General features: G+C 42.7%; 1 protein-coding gene across 8 annotated transcripts in view; it reads right to left on the bottom strand.

Annotated features, from left to right (window-relative positions):
• FRMPD4 (FERM and PDZ domain containing 4) overlaps nucleotides 1-25,189 on the bottom strand; it is a 797,725-nt gene that overhangs the window by 79,506 nt on the left and 693,030 nt on the right. For all 8 annotated transcript variants that reach the window (XM_070604452.1, XM_070604446.1, XM_070604451.1 and 5 more), the window contains 2 exons: nucleotides 10,470-10,630; nucleotides 6,102-6,204 (listed from right to left, as the gene is read on the bottom strand). In XM_070604452.1, the coding sequence (XP_070460553.1) occupies nucleotides 6,102-6,204; nucleotides 10,470-10,630 (264 nt within the window). The remainder of the gene's footprint in view (nucleotides 1-6,101; nucleotides 6,205-10,469; nucleotides 10,631-25,189) is intronic.

Raw genomic sequence — 25,189 nt, 5'->3', positions numbered from 1 at the left:
CATCTGTAAATCAGAGGTAACCATTGGACCCATTCATCGTTGTGAGGATTCGAATGAGTTAATATACAAAAAGTACTCAGGACAGGGCTTAGTATCATATAAGTGTTAGCTGGTCTTAATATTAAGGAATGAAAGTGTTTAGCATATGATAAGGGCTTAATACATGGTAACTATTGTCATCATTATATGCTAGCAATAATATTCTTTTTTTTTTTTTTTTGCTTAAGTGTGTAAAAAAGTTACCCTTCAAAGTTATACACAAAGCTTTGCCCTTCCCTGTGGGAGCGAGTTGGCTCATTTCTTTTGCAGGGATGTATGCATTCCAGGAAGATATGAGTCCCTCTTTGGAGCATTCTTGTTAGAATGGTTAGAACAATCTTCCTGGTCTTACGATGAAATTTGTACATTGCTCGGCATGCATTTATATCTATTAGTTACTTAGGTAAAAGGACTGTCACTAGACATTAGTGTTTTTGTCCTTTATGAATTAAAGTAACGATTAGTAATTTATCGTGTTTTCTTATTTCTTATTGCAGTTAGTTTCTTATTGGAAGAATCCTACTGCTCCCCAGAAAAGCTCTCTAATCCCAGGATATCAGCATAGAAGGAGTGGCGGATATGGGCAACCTTCTTTAGATGTGGCCATAGCTATAGCGCTGCTTGTTAATTAGATCAGCAGGAATAATCAATTTATGTAGCGAGAGAAGAACGATGGAGAGATCATTAGCTGCCCTCTGGGAGAGGACGGGAGAAGGAGGAGTAGGTTCACTTCGGCCCGTGGGCCTTTTTATTATGGGGTGGGCAGCACTCGGCTTCCACGGCTATGATGGGAAGGGATAAGACTGAGTTGCTCACACACTTGGCTCTTCAATGTCACCTTCTGATGGAGAGGAAGGGAGCCAGCATTCTCAGAGTCTGCTGACAGAGTTCTAAAATTGGGATTGGCACCAGGGGGTCAAGGAACGTCCTGATATTATATGCAAAACTGTGTATACATGTGGATTTTTCTGGGTGGAGGGATAAGTCCTTGGTATCTATCAGATTCTCAAATGGATCTCTAATCCCCAAAAGACTAGCGCTTCTAGTCTAACATGAGCCAGGAGATTCCTGTTACTGCCTCGCTCAATTGAGGGAGGGCAGAAGCAACTTTTGAGGTTGCGGTTCAGGAGAGCCACCTGGGCGATGGATAGTCCTATATCTGCAGGTTGGAAAGTGAGGAGGGTTTGGGGTTTCCAGGGCCAAAGGGAAGATGTATTTTACAGCCCTCTCTCTATGCATAAACCCGTCCTTCTTCTCAGGATCAACAGTTACCCTTTACCACCATCACTACGTCCCCTCACATCCTCATCCATCCCCACCAGACATTCCTACCAAACACCACCGCCCCCCTCAGCCTCGCATTGTCACAAATATAGTGCAATTAATTACAAGTCTCCTCCTCGAGGGCAGGAATCGTGTTTCAGGTATTTATACATCCCCAGCGCCTTACATGACATTTGATACCTAGTTAATGCTCAATAATTGTTTGTTGAAGTCAAATGAATTTAATTGGGTCGGCTAGCCTTGGAGGGTAGGGCAGGATTCATAACGTCCATAGTTTTTAAAAATAAAATTTTGGAGATTGTTTTGAGTTAATTTGTCTAATTGTGAAAAGCCAAGGGCAATTATCCTTGGATACTCCTAAAGAAGAAAGATGCGGTAATTTGCAAGGCATGAATTCTTCAAAGATTTTGTTCCTCAGCCACTATGAAGTACGAGTTAGAGTTAACAACTTAGAAAACTATGAAATGAACGGAACTGGTCTAATTTCAGTGCAGCAATTATAGCTCTTTTTGTGGATACACGAAAAACCCAAATGTGGTTACTATAGCAGTAAATTGGTCTCCAAGAAACTCTTTCATTTTCTCAAGAAAAAAAATTCTATAATAGAGCAACCAAATGATGAGAAAAATAATCCACAAAGAAACACAAATGAATCTGGAAACAAAAACTGATCTATTAGCAAATGCCTCAATGGGAGAGAAAAGAACAAAACAAGACTAACCACTTAGGCAAGGAAATGGGTGCCAATTTTTAAAGAGAGACTTTTACAGTGTTATTAAAATGATGAGTGTTTTTCCGACTTTCCTTCGTGGCTAAGGAAATGAGATATTTTATTAAATGGAAAGGGAATTCGTCTTGTGTAAGATATAGACATTAAAACACATATCGGCTGAGAAGCCCAATAAAAAAGAGATTATTTTACAAGACCTAAAGTTTTAGGTTAGTACACATGCGGCAGCCAGATGACTAAACTGATGGGAAGGCACAGGAAAATTTTCCAATGCATGAACTTTTTCATTAGTGAGAAATACAGTATTTCAAATTCCGGTTTAATGAGTTTGAAGGTATCGGCTGCACTAAGAAGCCCAACGCCCGCTGCCTTTCATCTCTGTGAATTCCACCGTGTCATTGAACTTAGATTTATTTGGATAAACTGAAGTCCCTTGTTACTTTGATAAAGATATATTTATTGCCCTGAGATTAAAAGGAGTAAGTTTTAGGATTTCTTGTTCACCATCTCAGTAGTACCCAGGGCCTATGTGTTTTTGTCACTAGCAAAATTCCTTCAAATCTGACAATGCCCCCAAGTGTTCAACGTGGGGGCCCCTCTGTCTGGAAGAGGTCCAACTCGAATAGATGTCACTATTCATAGTAGCCTAGGCAGTAAGCACCCTGAAGGCTGGGCTTTGCCTCATCCGGGGTATCGGGTGCCTAGCTCCATGTCCTGCATACAGTAGGTGCCTGAACATGTTTGATAAATAAGTGAATAAAATGAATGTTTTCTGAGGCTTGGATTCATTAGCTGGCATTCAAACTTACAGAGCTTAGAGCTGAAGGAGGGCTGGGAGGAAACCATCTACATAGCTAGTTTTCAAAGCGTGCTCTTCAGAGCCCACTCACTCACTAACGCATTGCCATTGAGCACCTCCTAGGAGTCAGGCAGTGTGCTAGGTCATGAGGACGTGGCAGGGGGCAACACAGACAAGGTCTCTTTTCTTGTGGAACTTAGGATCCAGATCACCTGATTCTATAGCATCAAGCTACACTCCTGTTTCAAACTGTGTCTTTGTCACATATCGGTGAGACATCGGCAAAGGGACACTCAGATCACCTTGTAAAGCGAGCTGCAAACAAGTGGGATCCCCGAGAACTTTCTAAGAGGAGGCACAATGTGATCTGCTACTGCCAGCCAGCACTTCCTCCTCTTCCTCTCCTTCCCCAGTCTACGGAAGAAGACTGCACAGGGTGGGAGAGAGAAGCGTGTAGTTGTCAGAAGGACTGCGATCTGGTGAGAGTGTACCTCCTCCTCTCTGTGATGAGGTCACACGGACATCTTGAAGAGTAGCTGGTCTTGCTGCTGCCTTGTCCAAGAGTTCTTGGCAGGAAAACTAGCGGCAAGAGGGGTGAAAGAGCCAGAGCCGGACCTCCCATGTACGGTACTGAGCCATGGGGTGGCTCCTCTGTGCTGCCTCCTTTCCTGCCACCAAAGAACTTGCACATGAACTTCAAAGGAGAGCCAGCATGTAGGGATCAGGGACAGGAAGGGAGTGGGCAGCCAATGCTAGTTAGAGGAGCAGCCCCAGTTCCCCAAGAGAGGACACAATGAGATCGCAGCTCTCTCTCTTCTGCCCACTCCCGACCTCCACACCAGAGGGGCCGGGCCTTGAGGAGGGCAAGAGTATTACAGACCTGGAGTGTTTCAGGATGTTTAAAAAGCATGTGTGTCTACCATTTTAACCCAGTGCAAACACCACAATTTCTTTATCAAGTATGTGGGAATCTTGCAGTAATCACAAACTCATTTTGAGAGAAATCCTCTGTGCATATTATTTGGGGTTTTAATCTAAATTTGACTGAAGCAAGGAAAATGCGATTGGTTACCTTAATCTCTCTTAAAGCAGAGACTGGCAGACTTTCTATGAAGGCCCAGATAGTAAATAGTCTTTGTGGGCCACAGGTCTTTGTTGCAAGTACTCAACTCTGCTATTTAGAGAGAAAGCATTCTTAGATAGTACAGTATGTAAATGACTAGGTGTGGCTATTTTCCAATAAAACTTTATTTATGGACTCTGAAATTTGAATTGAATATGATTTTCATGTGTCACAAAATATTCTTCTTTTATTTTTTCCAACCCTTTAAAAATGGTAAAAATCATCCTCAACTCATGGGCTGTCCACAAACAGGTGGCAGGCTGGATGTGGACCGCGAGCTGTCGTTTGCTATGCCCTCTTTTAACTGGTTCATTGAGCTCCATTACATACAAAATCCTATAGAGGCTTTTGTATACAGAGATGCCATTTTCTTCCATAACTCATTAAACCAGAAGGAAAATATCTTTTTGGGAAAAAAATCATTCTAAATGCCCCTGGAAGGATTGCTAGGAATTGAGCACACTTTTAGATAGCTTTTTCTCCATCTCTGTCCTGCAGGAGGTAATTCAGTCCCAGCGAACCCAAACACAGATATTTTATTTCTTCTATCATCACCCAGGCACAGAAATCAATACTACTGATCACAGAAGTGTGTGCTTAGGGAAAACAAAATGATCGTGTGACCTAGCATCAGCCCAAACATGGCACTCCAGGATGCAAGCCTATATAAGGCTCAGAGCCGGCCTGGATGAAGCATGTTCCTGCTGATATCCACATGAATCTCAAGAGAGAAGTGCTTCCAAATGGTAACGTTGCAGTCCCCTCCCCAGGACTGTAAAACACAGAGTCACTCCTGATTCTTGCATTCCTGGTGAACAGGAAGATCGGAGGTGTTCCCAGGTCTTGCTCCTGATGCAGGGTAAATCTAACACGAGCCTTAGCGCCTGCACCTTCGAGACTTGGACGGCCCATGAGGACAGGCACGACTTTGCCATCCAGCTGCAGAGGCTCCATACATTAGGCCTAGACTAGAGCAGAGTGACCAACTGTTCTGGCACTGTTTCCCAGGACAGAGGCCTTTCCATGCTAAAATTGGGACAGTTGGTCACCCTAAAAATGAACCCCCTCTATTTCTATTTCCCTGTCGTCTTCCCCTTCTCCCAGTTCTTCCAAGGATGCATGACCATCCAGTGCTTCTCTGTGAAGCAGAAGCTGCACTAGGCTTGGGAAAGAAACTTTGTGTGGAAAACCTCAGAAATACTCCACTTCATGCCCTTCCCAAGGTCCAGATGTACCTTTTGTTACGAGAGAGCATAAATGTGAGAAGATCCCCTTCTCAGTGTAAAGGGTTCTGAGAGTGTTAGCTTCTGCTTCAACCTTGCCGGAAAAGATGGGTTTAAAAAAGACAAACATTGCACATCCATTATCCCTCAACACCCTCACAGCATGAGTGGGTCCATTCATATAGCAGGCACAACTTTGTCTGGAAAACTTCTAAAGACCCCTTTTGCCCTAAATGCACTGTGGGAGTATAACTCCAGTGCACTTCTAAGGAATTCTTGGCCAATATTTTAACATCTCATAAAAGATATTTTCCGGTGTCCCATTAAGAATATAACATAACAAATTATTTACATCTATGATAAAACTAAACCAATCAACCAAGCACATTTTTAAACTGTCCTAGCTTCGACCTAATTAACATTTTGCCTCGGTAGATGATTTCAAATTTCAGTAATGAGTCACTCAGTCAAGTATGAAAAATCAGTGAACTGTATGTTTGTGTATCCATGGGATTATGTATCTAAAATTACTCATTACTTAAACTGAATTCAGGTATTGCATTTTGATCTCCTTGATTATGGAATATCAATTTGTTAGTAATTTGGGAAGGAAAAAAATGCAACCTTTGGATATAGCAATAGAAACAGGAGTCAGAAAATTTTCAGGCAGAAACATATGCACCCTGAATGTCAACATGGAGTGGGCAGTTAAGTGTTTTGTGATTATGGAGCATGTGTTTTTATATTAGAGATCAGCGTCACCAGCATCTTCAAGGTGAATGTATGGGCTTGTGTGTCTGCCATCAACTGGCCCACAGGAAGCTCTTCCTCTGCCAGAGGAGGTCTCAGAGCTGTGCAGCAGCCTTCTCCGCAGGAGGGGGCACAGAAGAGTGAGTCACCCACCTGACCAGGTCTATGACCCGCTCCCTTGGTGCAGCGCTGACAGGCTCATCATTAATCATTACAATCTGATCCCCTGGGATCAGCTTGCCTTCTGAGGGTCCACCTGGAGAGAAACAAGAGTGAAGTGCAGGTGAGAAGACCATTGCTAATCCATTGGTAGCCTCCTCTCCCCGTCATGATTCACTAGGAGCAACGCGTGCTACCAGCAAAAACAAAACCCAACCACACCTGCATGTTCTCTACATCAGAGCTTCTCAACCTTGGCTGCACAGTAGAGAGAACTGGGGAGCTTTGGACCAGCCTGAGGCCCAGGCTACACCCTGGCCAATTAAATCAGAATCTTCGGAGGTAGGACTCAGGAATCAACATTTCTCTAAAACTCCCCAGGCAAGGTTGAGTCTCAGCAGCTCCGCAGCGCTGAGGCATTTCTCACAAGCTCCCAGGGGCTGCTGATGCTGCTGGTCAACTGACCACACTTTGAGTATGGAGGCCCCTAGAAGAAGGTATTTCCCCCACAGGTGGTCAATCAGTTGTGTCGATGCCCTGCAGCCAAAGCTGCAACAACCTGGGCACTCCTGGACATGAACAAAGTTGCATGTATTTTCTTGTTACAACCAGGGAGATGGCACCCTCTGGGGAATCTTATGGCAGGTCAATAAGAGGGTCTTAGGAAGGAATTATGGGATTTGGCCTTGTGTTATGTGCTTTGGGGGAGGGTTCAAGGAAGCGGGGGATTGCTCTCAGGAAGCGGGGGTAATTCTCTTGTGAGCATCTTAGTAATTCTTGTCTAAAGGTAGGGGAAAGAAGCAGGGCTAAAGCTGGACCTGGGACTAAAGTTGGGATTGATAAACTCCTATCACCTGAGAGAGGAGGGTGTTCGGTCAATTTTGTGGTTTGGACCGTGCTTGGATGTTTGTGTCTGTGCTCGCATATGATTACAGAGGACTCTTGTCTTTGTCCTGATCCATCACGGTCACAGACTGGCCTTGTCTGATATGGATGTTCGGTGAGATTGTTCATGGTCAACAGGAGAGCACCAGACCCAGCGGTGAGTGTCTGCCAGCTCCAGGATGTCAGGGGCTGCTTTTCTCTCTTTCAGCTGTTCTTCCAAGGAGGAGGTAGGGAGCTAATATTTGTCGAGCATCTAATATGCACCAGGCAATGGGCTAAATGCTTTGTCTAGTAACCTCAGTGAATACTGTAATCCCTTCCATAGAACGAGATAACTGAGGCTCACACAGGGTAAAGAACTGGCTGCAAGGCCAGGACTAGATCTCAGCTTAGGTCTGTGGGCTCCTCCAAGTTCAGAGAGGCCAACATCTCTTTTAAACTTGCTCCTAAAATTAAAAAACTGGTCACTGCCTGGTCTCTTGACACATAGAGCCACACTGTGTGAAGCACACATCTGTGTTAAATAAAACCTATAAACAAATACTTAAATTATCTGGATAATTATCTTTCAAATATTACCGCTTTTATTTCGTAATTGAAATGAACACTTCACACCCAGAAAATGGAAATCAAAGTAATTCAGTTGTTCTTCACCCCCCCAGACACTTGGCATGTGTGTCACTCAAGCTGGAGCATAAACTTGTATCCTTTCTGGAGAGCAAGAGAGTGGGGAAACCTTAGCATGTCCCCATCTCTTGGTGATAATCTTCATTTCAAGATGTGGGAACTGAAATTCAGTGTTTGCACACATGAGGAATTCTGAAAAATCACTTGAGAGACTCTTGGTAACTATTGGATAATAATGCAATCACTCAAATTTGAACAAATGGTTGGAAATCAAATGCTGGTCAAATACAGACAAATTTTCAAAATAACTGTTTAGATGATGGATGTTACCTACTTTGACGAGAAAACCACTCGCACATTCACAGGACACACCCTTACATTTGACCTATGCCTTTTGATCAAATGGAAATATTCTTGTTTAATCAAGAATTCTGGAGGAAGCAACACACCATTCCTCCCAAATATGAAGCGGTGGCACACTTTAGAGAATTGTTACGTGCCCTTCACTCTGAAGGCTGGGTTGTCTAGGACAGAAGATATGCTCACACCACTGGAATCACTTGGGACTTCAGTAGAGTCATTTTATGAGGGACAGTGTATTTGACCAGCATTTTCACTCATACAAATGACTGGAAACAGTACTTTTGACCTCTGTTTTCGGATTTTTCTACTCTTCTCAAAATTGTCTAATGGTGGGTGTTAGAGTCTGAAGCTAAGGAGAGTTGAGGGCAAGGAAGGAAGCAGGTGAAGGAACAGGGAGGCAAACAAGAAACTGCAGAAGGAGACTTGGATCTCCAGCCACTCCAGGGAGGACACACACTGGAGAATCTCATAACCAGAGATGTTAAAATGTCCCAGCATTACGAACCAGCATGCCAAATGTGATCCCATTTAGGAAACAACATATAATACGTTATATAGGTGACACGTGACATATGCGTATGTACGCACAGACTTGTCTCCTATCCACACGCTCTCTATGGGTACATTAACAATGCTTAAGCTAGCTCTCGGTAGCAGGAGCTCAGCTGATTTGTTTTTTTAACCTTCTCCTCTACACTATTTACACTGTATTTTTTTTTTTACAAAGCATATGTATTATTTTATTATCATAAAAAGCAACAAACCTCTTTTATTTTGAGGATAAAATTCGCAATTGCGTCAAGCTCAACAATCCCACACACAGAACCAAAATATGATTGATAGCTAATGAAACAAAAAGCTCGGCAGACAGAGTAAGAAGTTGTGTGGGGAGGCAACGGCGGGAGGGAAAAGGAAACTTATTCTTCTCTCCACAAGTCTAAAGTGGCTGACTGTCTTTGCGTTGCTAGGCCTGGGGCATATTATGTCAAAATAATGAAAAATGAAATCAACTTAAAAAATCTATACTAGCTCACTAGTTGGCTTTCATTTCCCTTAAGTGATACACTCTAATGGCCAAATATTTTACAGTTTAATAATAATATTGATAATAATAAACATCTATGGAATAAGTGTCTAGCTGGCACTCTTCTAGAGTGTTTCCTTCTCTCCCCAGCCCTAGAAAGTAGATACTACTATGGTCCTCCTTATCCAGGTGATGTAGAGAAGTTACATCAAGCTGAGATGCAGGCGAGTTAACACAGAAGCAAACGCATCTACTGAGGGGCAGAAGCGGGATCAAACCCTGGCGGGCTGATGCCAGAGGCTGTGCTCCTGGGGGCAGCACATTACTACTGAACTCTGTCACTGGTTTGCAAAATCCTGGAGAGAAACGGCATAGAAGAGAAGATGCTTTTGTCTGAAGATAAAGCCAACACAAGTCCATTAAAATAAGCACATAAATACCTAAATAAGAGAAAGAACAATGTTTCTGGAAAGGCAAAGGCAGCCCACTTCAGACAGTTGCATCATGGTCCATTATATTCAGCCGCATTGATGGGGAACATCGGTATACTTTAGCGAGAATGCCTGAGGCAAAGTACATTAATTATCTGATCATATTGTAGAATTTAAGAGCTTTGCCGTGCACTGTTGTCAGCCAGCGCTTACTGTATGACAAACCACCCCAAAACCCGGTGGGGAGTCCAAAAATAATTTCTTCTCCTGCTTATGGGTCTTTAGGATGACCATAGAGTGGTTGATGTAGGCCAGGCTCAGCTGGGAAGTTCTGCTTCACACTGTAGACCAGGCCGTACTTAGCTCTAGGCTGCAGGCTGCCTGCCCCATGCGTTCATTTTACAGCTCAGGCAGAAGGGGTAGCAGCCACTTGAGGGAAATTCTTCTTATGGCCATGGCAGAAACCCAAGAAACAAGCTCATTGCACAAGTGTATTTGAAGCCTTTGCTTATGTCATCGTTGCTAATATGCCATTGGCCAAGTTGGTGACCTGGTCCAGCCCAACAGCAATGGGATAGGGAAACATATTCTGCCTCTAGTGGGAAGGGAGGGGAGTGCATCTTTGTAGAATAATCCGACCACCCAAATGACTAAATCCTACAGTAACTTCAACGCCACTTTCTGCTTTTTGTCACTAAGGAGTTCGTCCTGAGCTTAGGGAAATACAGTACAGTGCCCGCCTCTCCTTATTTGCATTCGTACATTAAGAAGGGGGTCATTTCCATGGTTACAAATGATGGATCAGTGTTTTCCCAAGTCAAGAGATACGGTGGATTTGCCAGTTTAAAACCTATTTTACAGAGCCATTTCTGTCCCTCTGGTGGTCTGACTCTATCCAGGTGTTGGAAAAACTCAACTAGCCTTCACAGCCTGAAACAGAACCGTATAAAACTCATGAAACTGAAAAGTCATCCTTCTGGCAGGGTATGTCGGATGGTCCCGGGAGACCGAGGAGTGGGGTTGGGTGCTTACCTGGTGTTACCGAGCGAACGACCACTGGCTTTTCACTCCCTGCCACGAAACCAAATCCCAGCACGGGGTCCCTCCTCATTTCCACCTTCCGAGGGGCCGGAGGGATGATTTGGCAGCTCTCCAACCGAGGGTCATCAAATGGGATTGCCTGTGTCATGTGACTGTGGGAAAAGCACACAGAAGAGAAACAAGGCATCAGTGCAGGTGTTCGGCAATGGCCCCACAATTGCATTCTCCCAAGTTTCAAAACCTTCTATTTTGTGTTTGGTGGAGTGGAAAAGATGTGAGGAGACCACAGTCCTGCTTCTAGCTTGGCCTCCTTGTTCCTTGAAAACTCTAGGCCCATTTCTGGTTTAGGCTTTTGCATTAGCTGTTCCCCCAACCTAGAATGCTTGTCCTGCAGATGTGCATATGGCTCACCCTCTCAAGTCTTTGTTCAAACATGACCTGCTTTTTTTTTTTTTTTTTTTGCTGAGGAAGATTTGCTCTGAGCTAACATCTGTTGCCAACCTTCCTCTTTTTGTATGTGAGCTGTCACCACAGCATGGCCACTGACGAGTAGTATAGGTCCGTGCCCAGGAACCAAACCCGGGCTGCCAAAGTGGAGCGCACCAAACTTAACCATTAGGCCACTGGGGCTAGCCCAATGTGACCTTCTTAAAGAGGCCTACCCAGACCACACACTTTAACATTGCAACCCTGATCCCCCATACCCAGATCACTTTATCCTCTCTTATTTCTCTTTTTTTTCCCATACCACTGATCACTTGCTAACATGCTGTGGAGTATACCTATTCTATTTGTTTTGCTTTCCACACTCGAATGTAAGCTCCAAGAGGGCAAGGAACGTCGTTTCATCCACTGATTTAGCCCAGATACCTAGAACAGTGCCTGGCACATAGTGGATTCTCAATAAATCACTGAATTAATAGGTAAAGACAAAGATATTTCTTTGTGGAAAACGATCCAATTATAACTGATATGCTGAGAAAGAGCCTCAGAGGGTTATGGGCATTTAGTAAGGAATGTCTACGGCTTCTGGCCCCAGTGAAATTGAAGTGATGGGGATCATTTTGGCGGCAATAGGTTATCCTGGTGTCAAATACATTCCCCCTTTCCAAAGAAGTTGAGAAATTAACTCTTGGCATTTATTTTCTGGAAAGATTTTCAAATGATTTAAATGAATCTTTTTGCTAACACCTAAACTTCAGAAGTCTTATCAATAATCCAAACTTGAAATGTGTACAGCATTCAGAAATTTTCAAAATGCTTCCACATATATTTGTTTTTTTTTTTTTTTTTTTTAAGATTTTATTTTTTCCTTTTTCTCCCCAAAGCCCCCCGGTACATAGTTGTGTATTCTTCATTGTGGGTTCCTCTAGTTGTGGCATGTGGGACGCTGCCTCAGCGTGGTCTGACGAGCAGTGCCATGTCCGCGCCCAGGATTCGAACCGACGAAACACTGGGCCGCCTGCAGCGGAGCGTGCAAACTTAACCACTCGGCCACGGGGCCAGCCCCCTTCCACATATATTTGATCCACAAAACAACCTTGAGAATGTGGGAGAAGAGCAGATATTACTGTCTGCTTTTTCCCAATGAGGAAACTGAGATCAAAACAGCAGCTTATTGTTGCTCGTGGCCCACGGCTGGTACGCCAGAGCGTTGGGTAGGACACCAACTCCCATGATGCTTAGTGAAGCCTTCACATGCCCATTATCCAAGATAATGGGGAAGAGTTATTAGTTTGAACACTAAGAATCTCCTTAAAGTAATATAAGCAAGATTATTTCAATGACACGGGCTTAATTCAATTTTTTGTCTCTCTAATCTTCTTCAATAAGTAAAAATAGATCATTTTTAAATACCTTGAAAGATGCTACTCTAGATGCCATCTGGACAACATATTGTTCAAATGTAATAAAGAAAGACGGAGAGAAGGAGGAATCCTGTTGTCCTTCTGTGTAATTAATAGGAGTTAAGAAAAATCAATGAAAACTCTCCAGGATCTGTCCTTTACGCATATATCACGGACTAGGAAAATAAAAGTTTAAAATCCCTTTGAAACAGAAAGGAAATGTCTTTTCGATTTAGCGGCTTGTGATCTGGAACACCAAAGAAGTGTCAGTTGAGAACTAACATGTTGTGCGCTCCGTGCTGACACTCATCTGTCATCTTCTTTCATCTTCAGAACCCCCTATGATGGAGGCAGTTTGACCCACCACCTCCTCTTTGCAAATGCCGAGACAGGAAGAAGAACTGGGCCAAGGTCACACTCCTCTCAGGTGTAAGCCAGGTGCTAGTCACACTGGGTCTTCTGATTCGAAGTGTCATGTGCTCGACCAGCTACACAATTTGCAAGGAGAGTGCAAAATGAAAATGCGGGGCCCCGTGGTTCAAACACGATTAAGAACTTCAAGACAGCAGAACATGAAACCCAGCCCAGGGCCCTGTGTCACTACATGGGTCACACACCATAAAGCGGGCCCTGGTAGCCTGCTATCCCTAACGTCCCACCACCATTCTAGAAATGTCCAGGCTCTGAGTGGTGCTGTTATAGGGTCAAAGGGGAAGGGCTGTCTTATGTGAAAGTGCCGGTGTGTGTCTGGACCCAGAGATTAGACGTGGCTATCATGGTGGGACACACACTTGGGATGAAGGGAGGTGGGCCAACCTCAGGTGGGCAGAAGGTCACAAACAGAGGCCTGGCAGTCAGTCCAAAGGACAAAATTCAAGACCCTGGTTACACCAGGAAAACCGATGCAGGGTGAGCCCCAGTGTCCAGGGCATAAGCCTCACACAGGGTCCTGGGCTGCGAGGGACTGTGACACAGGGAACAGGCAGGGAAGTCAGGGCTGGGAACCAGGACACCAGGAGGACCTCTGATGCTCCTACAGCGGGCCCCACTAGGCAAGATCTTGACCCTCTAATACTGATCCCTCACAGGCCTGAAACAGGCATGGCTGCGTGTACCCGAGGGGGGAATGGGGCCACCTGGGTGTGATGGACACTGTTCTGTTCTCTTGCCTCCTCCATAAGAGAGCTCCATCTCAGAGCATGCTGTTCTCGAGCTGCCTTTGGAGATGAGCCTCTCCTTTTATTCCCAGATGGAACAAAGGAAAAAGGGAGGGGAAATCCACCTTTTTAGCACCTGCCCCTGAGCTCTGAGTTTGCACCCTAATCCAGAGAAGACATATTCTAAATGAGGAAGGCTGTAGAAATGAAGTGACTTGCTAATAGTCACACGGGTTGCAGAACAGGAAATGGACCTGGAGTTGGCATAACTCTCAGTTCCAAGCGTAGAGAGGGTCTGGGAAAGACTTTTCCCCCTGCTGCCGCCGGTTCTGAGAAAAGCTTCCGGCAGTAGGTCCCAAACTTCGCTGCACATTAGAATCACCTGGGGAGATTGCAAAGTCCTGATGCCCAGGTTTCACCCCAGACCAAGCACATCAGAATATCTGGGGGTGCAAGCCAGGATCAATTTTTAACAAGATTCCCCAGGTGATTCCAAAGTGCAGCAACGTTTGGGGACCCTTACCTGCCCAGAGAAGGGTGGGTTCTAGTATGCCTTTGAGATGATAGGAAAAGGGGACACAAATGATGTCCCTGACTACCTCCTCTAGCATCCATTGCAAATGTAACTTAAAATATTGAAAGTATCTTTACTTGATTATCCTCTTTCCACTACATGATAGTCTCCAATTTTTAATTCATCATTCATTCAATGACTATTCTATTATTGTTTGATTAATACTTGACATTTATTAAACACTAATTTCATGCGAAGCATTTTTTGAAATGCTTTCCATATGTTAGTTCATTTAATTCTCCAAAACAACTCCATAATGAATTCATTTATTAATTTAGTCAACAAATATTTATTGAACGCCCACCGGCGTCTCAGTTCTGGGGATATAATAGGAACAAAAGCAGAATAAAAAAATAAAATGTTCACTCTAGTGTTCAGAGACAAACTAATAAATTAGTAAAATTTACAGCATATCAGGTTATTATAAGCACTAAGGGGAAAATAATGCAGGGAGGAAAGATAGAGTGCTGCTGGGTGAGGTGCTGCAGTGCAATATCAGGCTTGAGGAAACGTCTGGAGAGGAGCATTTCGAGCACAGGGACCAGCAAGTGCAAAGGTCCTGAGGTATGACATGCCTGCTGAGAGTGTGCCTAAGGGGCAGCCTGGAGGCAGGGGGGCGAGGAAGACGGAGGCAGTGAAGGGAGTGGAAAAGAAGTGATGGGGGGGTCAGAGACCACATAGGCTCTCGGAAGGGCTTTGTGTTTTGTTCTGCGTGAAACAGGAAGCCATTGGAAGGTTCTGAGTGGACAAGTCATGTGACAGCAGCAGTACAGAGAACAGAAGGAGGGGGCCCTGGGAGGAGCAAGGAAAGCCATTCAGGGCCCATTACATCAACTCTGACAAAAATATCACGGTGGTTTGGACCAGGGTGAGGGTGGCAGAGATGGCAAGAAATTGCTGGGTTTTTTTATTTTTTTAACATATTTGGAGGCCACCCCACAGAGCAGGGGTGGGACTTCTACTCTGGAACCTTCTTCCTGCACACACCCGCTGTTCCCAGTGAGGACGAACCTATGAGCTTGTTGTCTAATGCAAGTCCTGTGTCCTCATGCATCCAAACCACAGGAGACATGTTCTCTTCAAGGAACTAACACTTTCCGGTTTGCCCAAGAAACAGACAAATGCCCGGATAGAGGGTGAACGTGAGGACTGATATGGTAGTCTGGGGTGAGACTTTGGAGCCAGAATGTCTGGATTCCAGTTCTGGCCCCACTACTTCCTAGCAGTGTGACCTGTACATATTACTTCATCACTCTGTGCCTCAGTTTCCTCATCTGAAAAATGGTGGTAATAATCACAACAATCTCACAAGATAATTGTGAAAATTAAATGAATGAATACATGGAAGCACTTGGCAGAATGTCTGGCACGTAGTAAGCACTCAAAAAGCATTACCTGTTATTTTCATCTCTTGAGCTCAATGAACAGGAAGGAATAGGTTTCAGACATTATGAACTCATTCAATCTTAAAATATGAAAAAAAACTCAATAACATTTCAAACATCTATGGCCCAACTCTCAGTGAAATGCCTCACAAATCCCAGGTAAGCTCAGAGGCCTTCAATTCAAAAAATCGTATCAAATGCAATCACACAGTAAACACAAATAGAGATTGATATACACGAGGCAATACTGTACCAGAATACCGAAGAACAAAAGAAGGAAGAATAAAATCCAGGCTCTCTAGCGACTCAGTCACTGTCAGCAAGTTTTCCTCAGTTGAGTTTCGAGACCCCCTAAGTGACCGCTGAGTCCAGGGCTGGGGAGTGAGCCTGAGTCATGGGGAAAACGAGAAGCACTAATTATGTTCTAAGGGGTGGAGAGAGGAGCAGGCTCTTCCATCTCAGATGCCGCCATCCTGGTCAACGGAGAAGCTGACGTTGGTCCATATCACTTCATTGGCATCATCACTTTCTTGCTCAATAGGTTGTATTTTCAGAATAAATTATCTAAAAATAATCACCCTCTGTCTCTTTTCCAGTGAGAATGGCTCCACACTAAAATGTTCCCCTGTGAAACATCATTTTGTTCTTTGTATTAAGGCAAGCACTTTTTGGCTCTCTCCTTGCATTATTTCTTAAAAGGATGCTTGAGTCCTTTTATAATGAGCTGAAAAAGCAACATCTTTTTACCTGCTGAACATGCTTCAGTGAATTCTGATGCTGAGACTAGAAGAATACAACTGATGAGCTACACAAACCACCGACCCCTGCCCCCAACCTTCTCCAACAGACACACACAGATAGGCCAGGAATCTATGACCTGAAAATCCAGGGTATATTAATTGAGACGGAAAATGTGTCCATCAGGATTGAATGAGCAATCTTCTTGTTTCTGACAGATTCATTTCAAAAGGAAAGATGGTAATCCTGCTGCCTAACTCCCCATAACAAAAGGAAAGAACTTTCCTTGAACTCTTGGAGCCTTTCTTCCTCGGCAAAAATAAAAGACTGATACATCCAACGTATCACAAAGAATTACTTGGACTAGTCGAAAGCGCCCTGTAAGAAAACCTAAAGTAATTCCAGTTTTCCCTGCACTCATTACAGCCAGCGAGATCCTTTTTTGGAATATGTGCTGAGTGGAAAGATTCTGGAAGGGAGAATCAAATTTAGAACCCATTACCTTCGGTGTGGAGTTAAAGAATCTAGGAAGATGGTGGCAGGTGGGACACCTAGGTAGTTAAGACCAGAATGAAGAGGAGTATAAATGAACATACACTCTGGAGCGTCTGAGTCCTGCTGGAGAAGGTCATTGGTGGTGCTACCTTTCAGGGATGGCCAGCTGTGATTACATGAGAGCATCAAGGATCAATAGATTATATTCTTCTCTTGTAGCCCTAGTCTATGTGGTAGACTGAATTATTCTTCATTTGTTTCCCTGGACATGATTCACCACTGGATGCCACATTGCTTTTCAGTGCCTTCCCACTGTACACAGTACATGTTTCTCCACCCCTTGACTCTGCTAACATCTCACTCATTGCCCAAAGCATGTCACACACCTGAGCCCAGATGTGACAAGGAAAAAACACTTGTGTAGCTGAGCATGTGCTCTTTCTTCTCTATCAGCACCATGAGAAGACATTCTCAAGTAGCTGCTGCCCCTTCAGCTTGGGCTCCAGAATGGACACATGTGGAACAGACCAGAGCCAGCACCTCAGTGAGGAGCCAAGTGTAGCAGAGCTGCCCACGCCCCCAGCCTGGGTCAGCCAGCTGAATGAGGGATAATGAGGAATGATTGTTTTACGACACTGAATTTTGGGGATGTTTGTTATGCACCAAAAGCTCACTCATACGATCTGTAAATAGTGTTTTCAGTATTATTTAAAAACCCTTAAATTTCATGTCCCAAAAGGATTCTCTCCAGCAACCTTATTCCCAACACCATTTATGACTAAATATGTTATATTGGACAAATACCAAAGACATTTCCAAAGGAAACTTCTCCTCTCATTATCCCTGTTGACATGGCATTCACAAGAAACCCACGGTCTATCCTTCACGGCTTGCTCACATCTCTGACTGGACTTGGGTGGTGGTTACTTCCAAAGCAAGGTCAACAATTCATAATCCCTACTGTGCCCTGTGAGGGGGCCTAATAAGAACAGCCCTGAGCAAAAGTGCTAAGCTAGGCAAAGGAGAGTTCCCCAGAACAAGAACGTAAGTGGGCAGGAAAAAGGAGACAGCATACGGTATAGATTGTTAAAGTTGATAAGTTACAACTGACAGAGGTCATGAGGCAGATTCGACTAAATGGTAGGTTTCCAGCAAGTCAAAATTATGATGATGTGGGCGGCAAAGCAACATATTGAAAACAATGTTGCCTTGTTCTCACTGAGTTTTTCCCTCTCTCAGGTCAAATAAGGGAGATAGGTCTTTTGGAGTCCCTTGCTTTGGGGAGCTGCGTTTACCAGGGCCCCGAGCAAAAGCTGACTGCAGATAACCCTCTCTCTTGACTTTTGTTTCCTGAAATTCAGAGCAACTTGGCTTAGGAGGCAAACAGTAGAAGACTTCCGTGAGGTGGCAGAAATTTCAGGAGCGAGAGCTTGGTGGTATGTCTCGCAAGGCACCAAGATCCACAGACTGAGCCTAAAGAAATGGCAGTCAGTGAACTTCAGGGGACCACACAGGCTGGGACTGGGGTATTTTAGGAGCAGGTAATATGGAGTGAAGACTATACTCTGCACATGATTCCCAGGACTTCTGAATATTCAACACAGTTATATTTGAATTGCCATCCAGCAGGAATGTAATATGACAATACTCACACACAAGTTTAGGGGTAAGATTTATATGTGCTATGTGAGAAAACAGAAACTATGAGTAAACAGAATTTTGGAGGGAAAGGAGAGTTGGAAAGGAAGTGACTAAATTGGAGAGAAACCACACTGTGGCGTGACATCATGCTAGGAGATTCAGAAACTCCTGTTAATAAGGATTCTAAAGCTTCCCTGTTATCTGGAACTATCTTCTAGTTCTACTTCCCATGAGGCTAGGAGGCTCAGCCATGCTACAGTTCCATTCTCACATGTCCCTGCGATTCCATCTCTCTTATGATATACGTATTTGTATATTCAGCTCGCATTTTTTTCAGCATATCTGGGCAAGCCTCTGTCCTATAGGATCAAAAGAGCCTAGCCAAATCCCACCACTGGAGATGTGTTAAATTTAATATAAACATAAATAACTGCACATAATGTGTTTCCAGCTCACATAACAGTCTCACGCTTTTTGCCTCCATGAATATGGATATTGTGGGATCAGAAGAACTCAACCTTCACTAATCAATTCCACAGGCCACTGTCAGTCAATTCCCATAACACGTCAGGAGCATTTATGGATTTAGAACTGTTTAGTCAAGCTTGGAGACTTACATAGTACTTGAAAAGCTGAGAGAATCCAGAATGCTTAAACTTAGAAATCACAAAATGTTTGAAGGAATCTTGATGGGGGCATTTTAGGAAGGTTTGAAATAAATGGGGCTTCTCCTTAATAGGCAGACTAAATATCAAAATTTCAGTTCTTTTCAAATTAATTTGTAGATTTAATGCCATCCAATAAAGACATCTCAATGGTCCTTTTTAAAGAATTCAACAAACAGAATTCTAAATTTTATGTAATAATCTAAAAGAACACAATGAACAAAAAAACTACTCTGGTAGTTTAGCCCTACAAGATACCAGAACCCATTCTAAAATGGCGATTCTTAGGATGCTGTGATGCTGGCACAAATATAGAAAAGTATAAAACAATGGCGTAGCAGCTTTGACTAGAACAAAACGAGGGTCCCAGGGTAAATCTAGAGATGGCTACCCTCTTGAAAGAATTCCATGCAAACTATGGCACCAAAGAAACCGAAGTGCTTTAGCATGTCAACAACGTGGTTGCTTTGAAACAAAACTGTTAAAGTACAATAGAGTGGCGATGAAAATCGTTTGTCTGCGCAGGGGTTGTTGGCTACCTGATTACAATGACCTAAACGAGTTGGCCCTTCAGAGTAAAGTAGATAGTATAATAATGAGTGAGAGAGCAATTTATTTTTTAAAAGAAACTTGGATTGTGGTAAGAATGAGGGAAGCAGATGTTTGGAAATGATTCTACTGTTACATGCTTGTTTTATTGAAAATTATGCAAATATGTATCTATAAAAACAGCAGCCTTTGAAAACTTGGAAATGAATTTTTCTAACCTGTTTAAAAATCCTCCAAAATGAAGCATTTCAGTGGCTTGTGAACTCATTTGTTAAATATAATAAAATGCAACATCTTCCATTTGGTTTGTGGGAACAATTGAGGGACATTAAGGAATATGGAAACTTTCCAGCTCAATTTCAACAAAATCCCTTGCATAGATGGGATGGAAAAATAGTATTTCATGATCTAGTGAGCAAGCTGGTGAAACACTGTCCATGTGCCTCTTCATATGTTTCTGTGGTTCCTTTTTTTCTCCAACGACAACGATTAAAACCAAGTAAAGGAATAAGCTGAACTTGCAATCAGACCTTCAAAATTTTATTCAATGAAGTGGGAAACCAATATGCTCAAAAATAAATAAGCATCCTCAATCACATTGCTGTCATTTAAAATGTTAAATAATTTTTAATGCAGCCGTGATAAAATGTTTGCAACTGATTAAAAGGTATATTTCACCTTCATTTAATCTCTTTCTCTGCTTTTTCTCCCCAAATCCCCCCAGTACATAATTGTATATTTTAGTTGTGAGTCCTTCTAGTTGTGGTACGTGGGACACCACCTCAACATTGCCTAATGAGCGGTGCCATGTCCGCGCCCAGGATACCAACCAGCGAAACCCTAGGACACCACCGAAGCAGATCACACGAACTTAACCACTCAGCCACAGGGCCGGCCCCCATTTCATCTTATTTTAATATCTTATTTATATTACAAAGCTCACCATAGCTCTTGAAAAGTTCAGCTCTCACATTCAGAAATATTCAGTGGCATTTTTAGAAACCTAAAAATGCAGTTAGAGTGCTGATGGGAAATGGTGCATTTCCATCCTGCTTGTCTAATCCTACCCCAGCAAGTGAGGTGAAACAGAGTGGCCCCAGGTTTGAGTGACTATAGGACAGACAAATTGATGGTTCTGACATGTGCTCTTGCTTTGGGCTCCAATAGATTGAACCCTTTAGGGGATGGAAATCCAACTACCCCAAATCTTTCTAAGCTATCAATGACATCTGTTGCTTACAGAGCATGAAGTGTTGCATGGCTGGGCAGACTTTCTTCTTGATGGATTACCCTTTTTTTTGTACCTGCAGGAAAAAATATTTTTGAACAAAAGACTTGATAACAATGAGACTTTCTCAAACATGTTAAAATCATAACTTTAGGTCTGAGAGTCTGTCTCTGTGGTAGATCAGAAATAGTCACCCCAAAATGTGTGTCTTTGGCTTGATTATTTTTAAGGACAAAACACTCAGAAAGAAAGTGTGACTTTTCCCCTAACTGCCTAAAAGAATTTGAGATAGAAGGGCTGTCCCAGGAAGGAACTATCACCATAGATAACTCTAGGCGTGGCAGACAGAAAGGTACCTGGCAAGGCCTTAGTTAGATGGCTCAGCAAACATTTGTTTCCCAAACATCTGCCTTTCCACCTCCATGTAAATTACCTCCCTCCCCTTTGAAGTTTCCAAACCACTACCCCCAACATCCTCCTTTGTCTTTAACAAAAGATGGTATTTAAGGTGGTGGCTTCAGCCATTTTGGCGAGTTACTCAGTTTTCCTGGGTTCCTCCCATGTATATACATTATTAAACTTTGATTTTCTCCTGTTATTCTGTCTCGTGTCAATTTAATTCTTAGACCAGCCAGAACCCAGAGGGTAGAGGAAGAGTTCTTCTTTCCCTGCATCTCCATCAAATTGTATTCTATCCAGATTTTAGGGCAGTACTTGGGTACTTGGCAGGGGGTGGGGGCTGGTTTGAAGACATAAGAGGTCCCCTCCCCATCCAGAGACTCTGTTGTATATCCCTGTGATCTACACATACTCTTTGAAAATTTATATTCTACTTTTATACTTGGAAAGTGAAAACATTGCATGGTTTTAGTAAATTCAAACTATAAGAGTGTATGTTACAGAAACCCTGATCTAAGACAATATTGAAAAACATGATTTTTATAAGAGAGATATTCTTGGACAGACGATTAGCCACACTTTGTAAATTTCATAATTTTATAATATTTACACGCAGATTTCAAAAAGTGATTAAGTGGTGAGGGCTCACTTTGATGACTAAAAACTTCTGATTGAAGTTAAAAGGGGCTAGTAAGGAAATCACAGAATCAAAGTTTTGAGCTAACAGTTTTGTTGTAATCAAGAACTTGCGATCTCTTAACCTTTTCTGTATTAAAATAATTATTCTTGGGGCCGGCCCTGTGGCTGAGTGGTTAAGTTCACACCATCCGCTTCGGCAGCCCAGGGTTTTGCCGGTTCGGATCCTGGGCACGAACATGGGACCACTCATCAAGCCATGCTGAGGTGGCATCCCACATGCCACAACTAGAAGGACCCACAACTAAAAATATACAACTATGTACTGGGGGGCACTTTGGGGAGGAAAAGGAAAAATAAAACCTTTTAAAAAAAATTATTGTTTGTTCCTACCTAGAGAATTCAGTTTCCTTAGTCATAAAACTCCATTACTGCCCAAGGTTCCACATCTTTTCTGTTTGGGGTTTTCTTTGTTTTCTTGTATTTTTCCTGTTCTAAGCCCTGTACACGTGAACTGAACCTCACTACCCCCAGCCCCCAGGTCTGTGCCTGGCCCCCTTTCTGCCTGCACAGTGCCCTGGGAGCTTCGATTCTATGGGCAGCATCACGTGGACCCCTTGCCCTCTTGCCTTCAACCAACAGAAGTTGCTGGTAGGGTATTTATTTCTCCTGCCCCCTCCTTGCTTTGATGCCGTTCTGAGGTGCCTTTACCCACTCTGATTACTGCTCTTGTCAGCACTTCTTCTTGGCTTCAAGGCTCACCGTGCTTCATACTAGACCTCTTGAGGCCCAGTGGTGCTATTGGGTCCCAGCTGTTGCTAGTTCCTGGGTTCGTGAGTGGGACTCAGTGATTTCCTAATCTATGCCCACATCCACCCATTTCCCACCAGGACTCTGAATCCTGCACCACGCCTCTCTTGCAGGGAACAACTTTGTTAAGTCCCATGAAACACACCCTGCCCCTTGGATGACACTGAAGGGGAGTCTCCTCATTCTGGCTTCCAGTGAAAAATGTAATTCTAGCTTTTTTCTGACTCTTCGCCAAGAGCAACGAACATTTTGGCCTGAGATCAATTTTCTAATATTTATTTATAATATATCAACTATACTTATATATACCAATGGTTCTCAAAAAACAAACAAAAAACCCCAAAATAAACACCTATTAAATAAACATTTCCTTCTAAATGAAACACATTTTTCACATATAAACCATTAAATACAATGAAGACTTTGGGTTTGTATGTTGACCACTGTGGAATCCATTTCTATTTGCCTACTTTAAATGAAATGCGATCTCTTTTTATCTTAACTGAGGCATTTTCTCTTTGTTTGTCTCTGCCAAAGAATTCTCAGTAAACTTTTATCTTCAGTCAAAATTACCCACAGAGCAAATGAAACAGACACACAGTAAAATTTACAAGAGAGAGAACATCACTGAAGTGGAGAGCTAGATAAGACTGTGGCTAATGCTTTCATGTCTTAGAAGAGTTGACATGCTCATTTGAAGATTTTTGTCTACCATTTTCTTTCAAGTTGGCAGAAATTGACTTTTCAGATTCAATCACAATCAGCCTCTTTTGTTATTTATGGTGAATCAAATTTATCTACCATTTATTCAACAGCTATTTAATAGAAGATTTCTATGTGTCTGGTGCCCCGGAAATGGCTGTGATTCAGACCAACAAGCTTATATTCTAGTACAGGAATCAGCAAACTATAGCCCACGGGCCAAATCTGACCTCCATCTGCTTTTGCAGATAAACTTTTATTGCAACACAGCCAAGCCCATTTATTTATGCATTGTAGCCGCTTTCATGTTACAATGACAGAGTTCAGCAGTTGTGACAGAGACTGTCTGTCCCACAAAGCCTAAAATATTTATGATCTGGTCCTTTACAGAAAAAAGTTTACCAACCTCTCTTCTACTGGAAGGAATAAGACAACAAAAATCGAATAAACACAAACTATACCACATCCTGTAGGGGGTGATGGTTTTTATGAAGAAAAATATAGCAGGGTAGAGAGTGAAAGAAAGAGGTAGAGGAGTGGAGTAGAGGTCTCTCTAAAGAGGTTACCTTTGAGACCTGAATGGAGAGATTGTGCTAGGAGGATATCCATGGGAAAAATATCCCAGGTAGAGGGAACAAATGTATAACGGCCTTGAGAAAACAGTCTCCAGGCCATTGTTTTACTCATGCATTCATTACTTTATTCAAGAAAGTTTCAGTAAGTGTCCATTTATTGTGAAGCTCTCCTTGGTTCTGTTTCCTCAAAGAAATTCCAATTCAGTAGTGGGAGGCAGAGATATAAACATATGACGATGATAGCTTGCTAGAGGCAAGTGTGATGAAAGTATATACCCCATAGGATGAGGGATCAAACCCATGGGGGTGGTCAATCTAAACTAAGGGCAGTGAATGGGGACAAGGAAAGACTTCACAGAGAAGATGCCCATGAGATGAGTCTGGAGATGTGAGGCAGTAACTATCATGCAGATAAGGAAGGAAGGACATTCCAATCCAAGGGAATAGCAAGCAGAGACATAAAAGAAACTGGTGTTCAGGACAGCTATAAGTATTGCTTGTTGGGTAGTGGGGCAGTGTTTAGGAGAGGGAGCAGTATGGTGGAGAAGTGAGGTTGGAGAGGAAAACTACAAGTCATGTTAGAATGCTGTCCAATATCAGCCATATGCCCTTTATGTAAGCAAGAGCACATCCTCCCTGGAAAGGTCAGAGGCTCCAAAATCTATCACTTGATTAGGATCTGGTGTGCAACGGGTTGAGGAAATAAAAAATCCTGAAATTCTCTCTCCATATTCTAGGAGACAAAAGTGGAATATCTTAGAAAATAAGATTAACATAGCTCTTAAATAAAGTTGAATGCACATGTTATTAATTTTATTTATGAATCATGGCATTATTTATTTTGAGGGTTACAGTTCAAAGGACCATAGGTTTTAAACAGAACCCAGACTGATATATTTTTCCAGTCATGCTTTCAACTTTAGCAAATGAGATGCAATAAATCAAGGATCTATTAGGGCTTGTATAAACTAACGTTCAAAATAGGCTCCACTAATTCATGATCAAATTTATCCTTTAAAGATTCAGTTCTATTTGTCAATATCACTACTGAAAAGCATTTCAACAATTAGTCTTTTATCAACAGTCAGTTCATCTACCCAGAGAGAATTTTGTCATTGTTAAAGACGATGAATTTAGCGCCTGTGAAATGCTTATTGACTGTGCCTTGTGAATCTAATTGTAGGATCTAAAAGGGCAAAATATTTGTCAGTTTCCCTAAAGCTACAAAATCCCTACAGCTAAGCTGGTAATCAATTATATTAAATGAGTTCAGTTCAATGTGTTTAAGAGATGACTTTTATGTTAAAGAC

This window comes from Equus przewalskii, chromosome X, assembly GCF_037783145.1.
Source record: "Equus przewalskii isolate Varuska chromosome X, EquPr2, whole genome shotgun sequence".
Classification (NCBI taxonomy): Eukaryota; Metazoa; Chordata; class Mammalia; order Perissodactyla; family Equidae; genus Equus; species Equus przewalskii.
The sequence above is the reverse complement of the archived record's forward strand: the minus strand, read 5'-3'. Positions and strand labels throughout refer to the sequence as shown.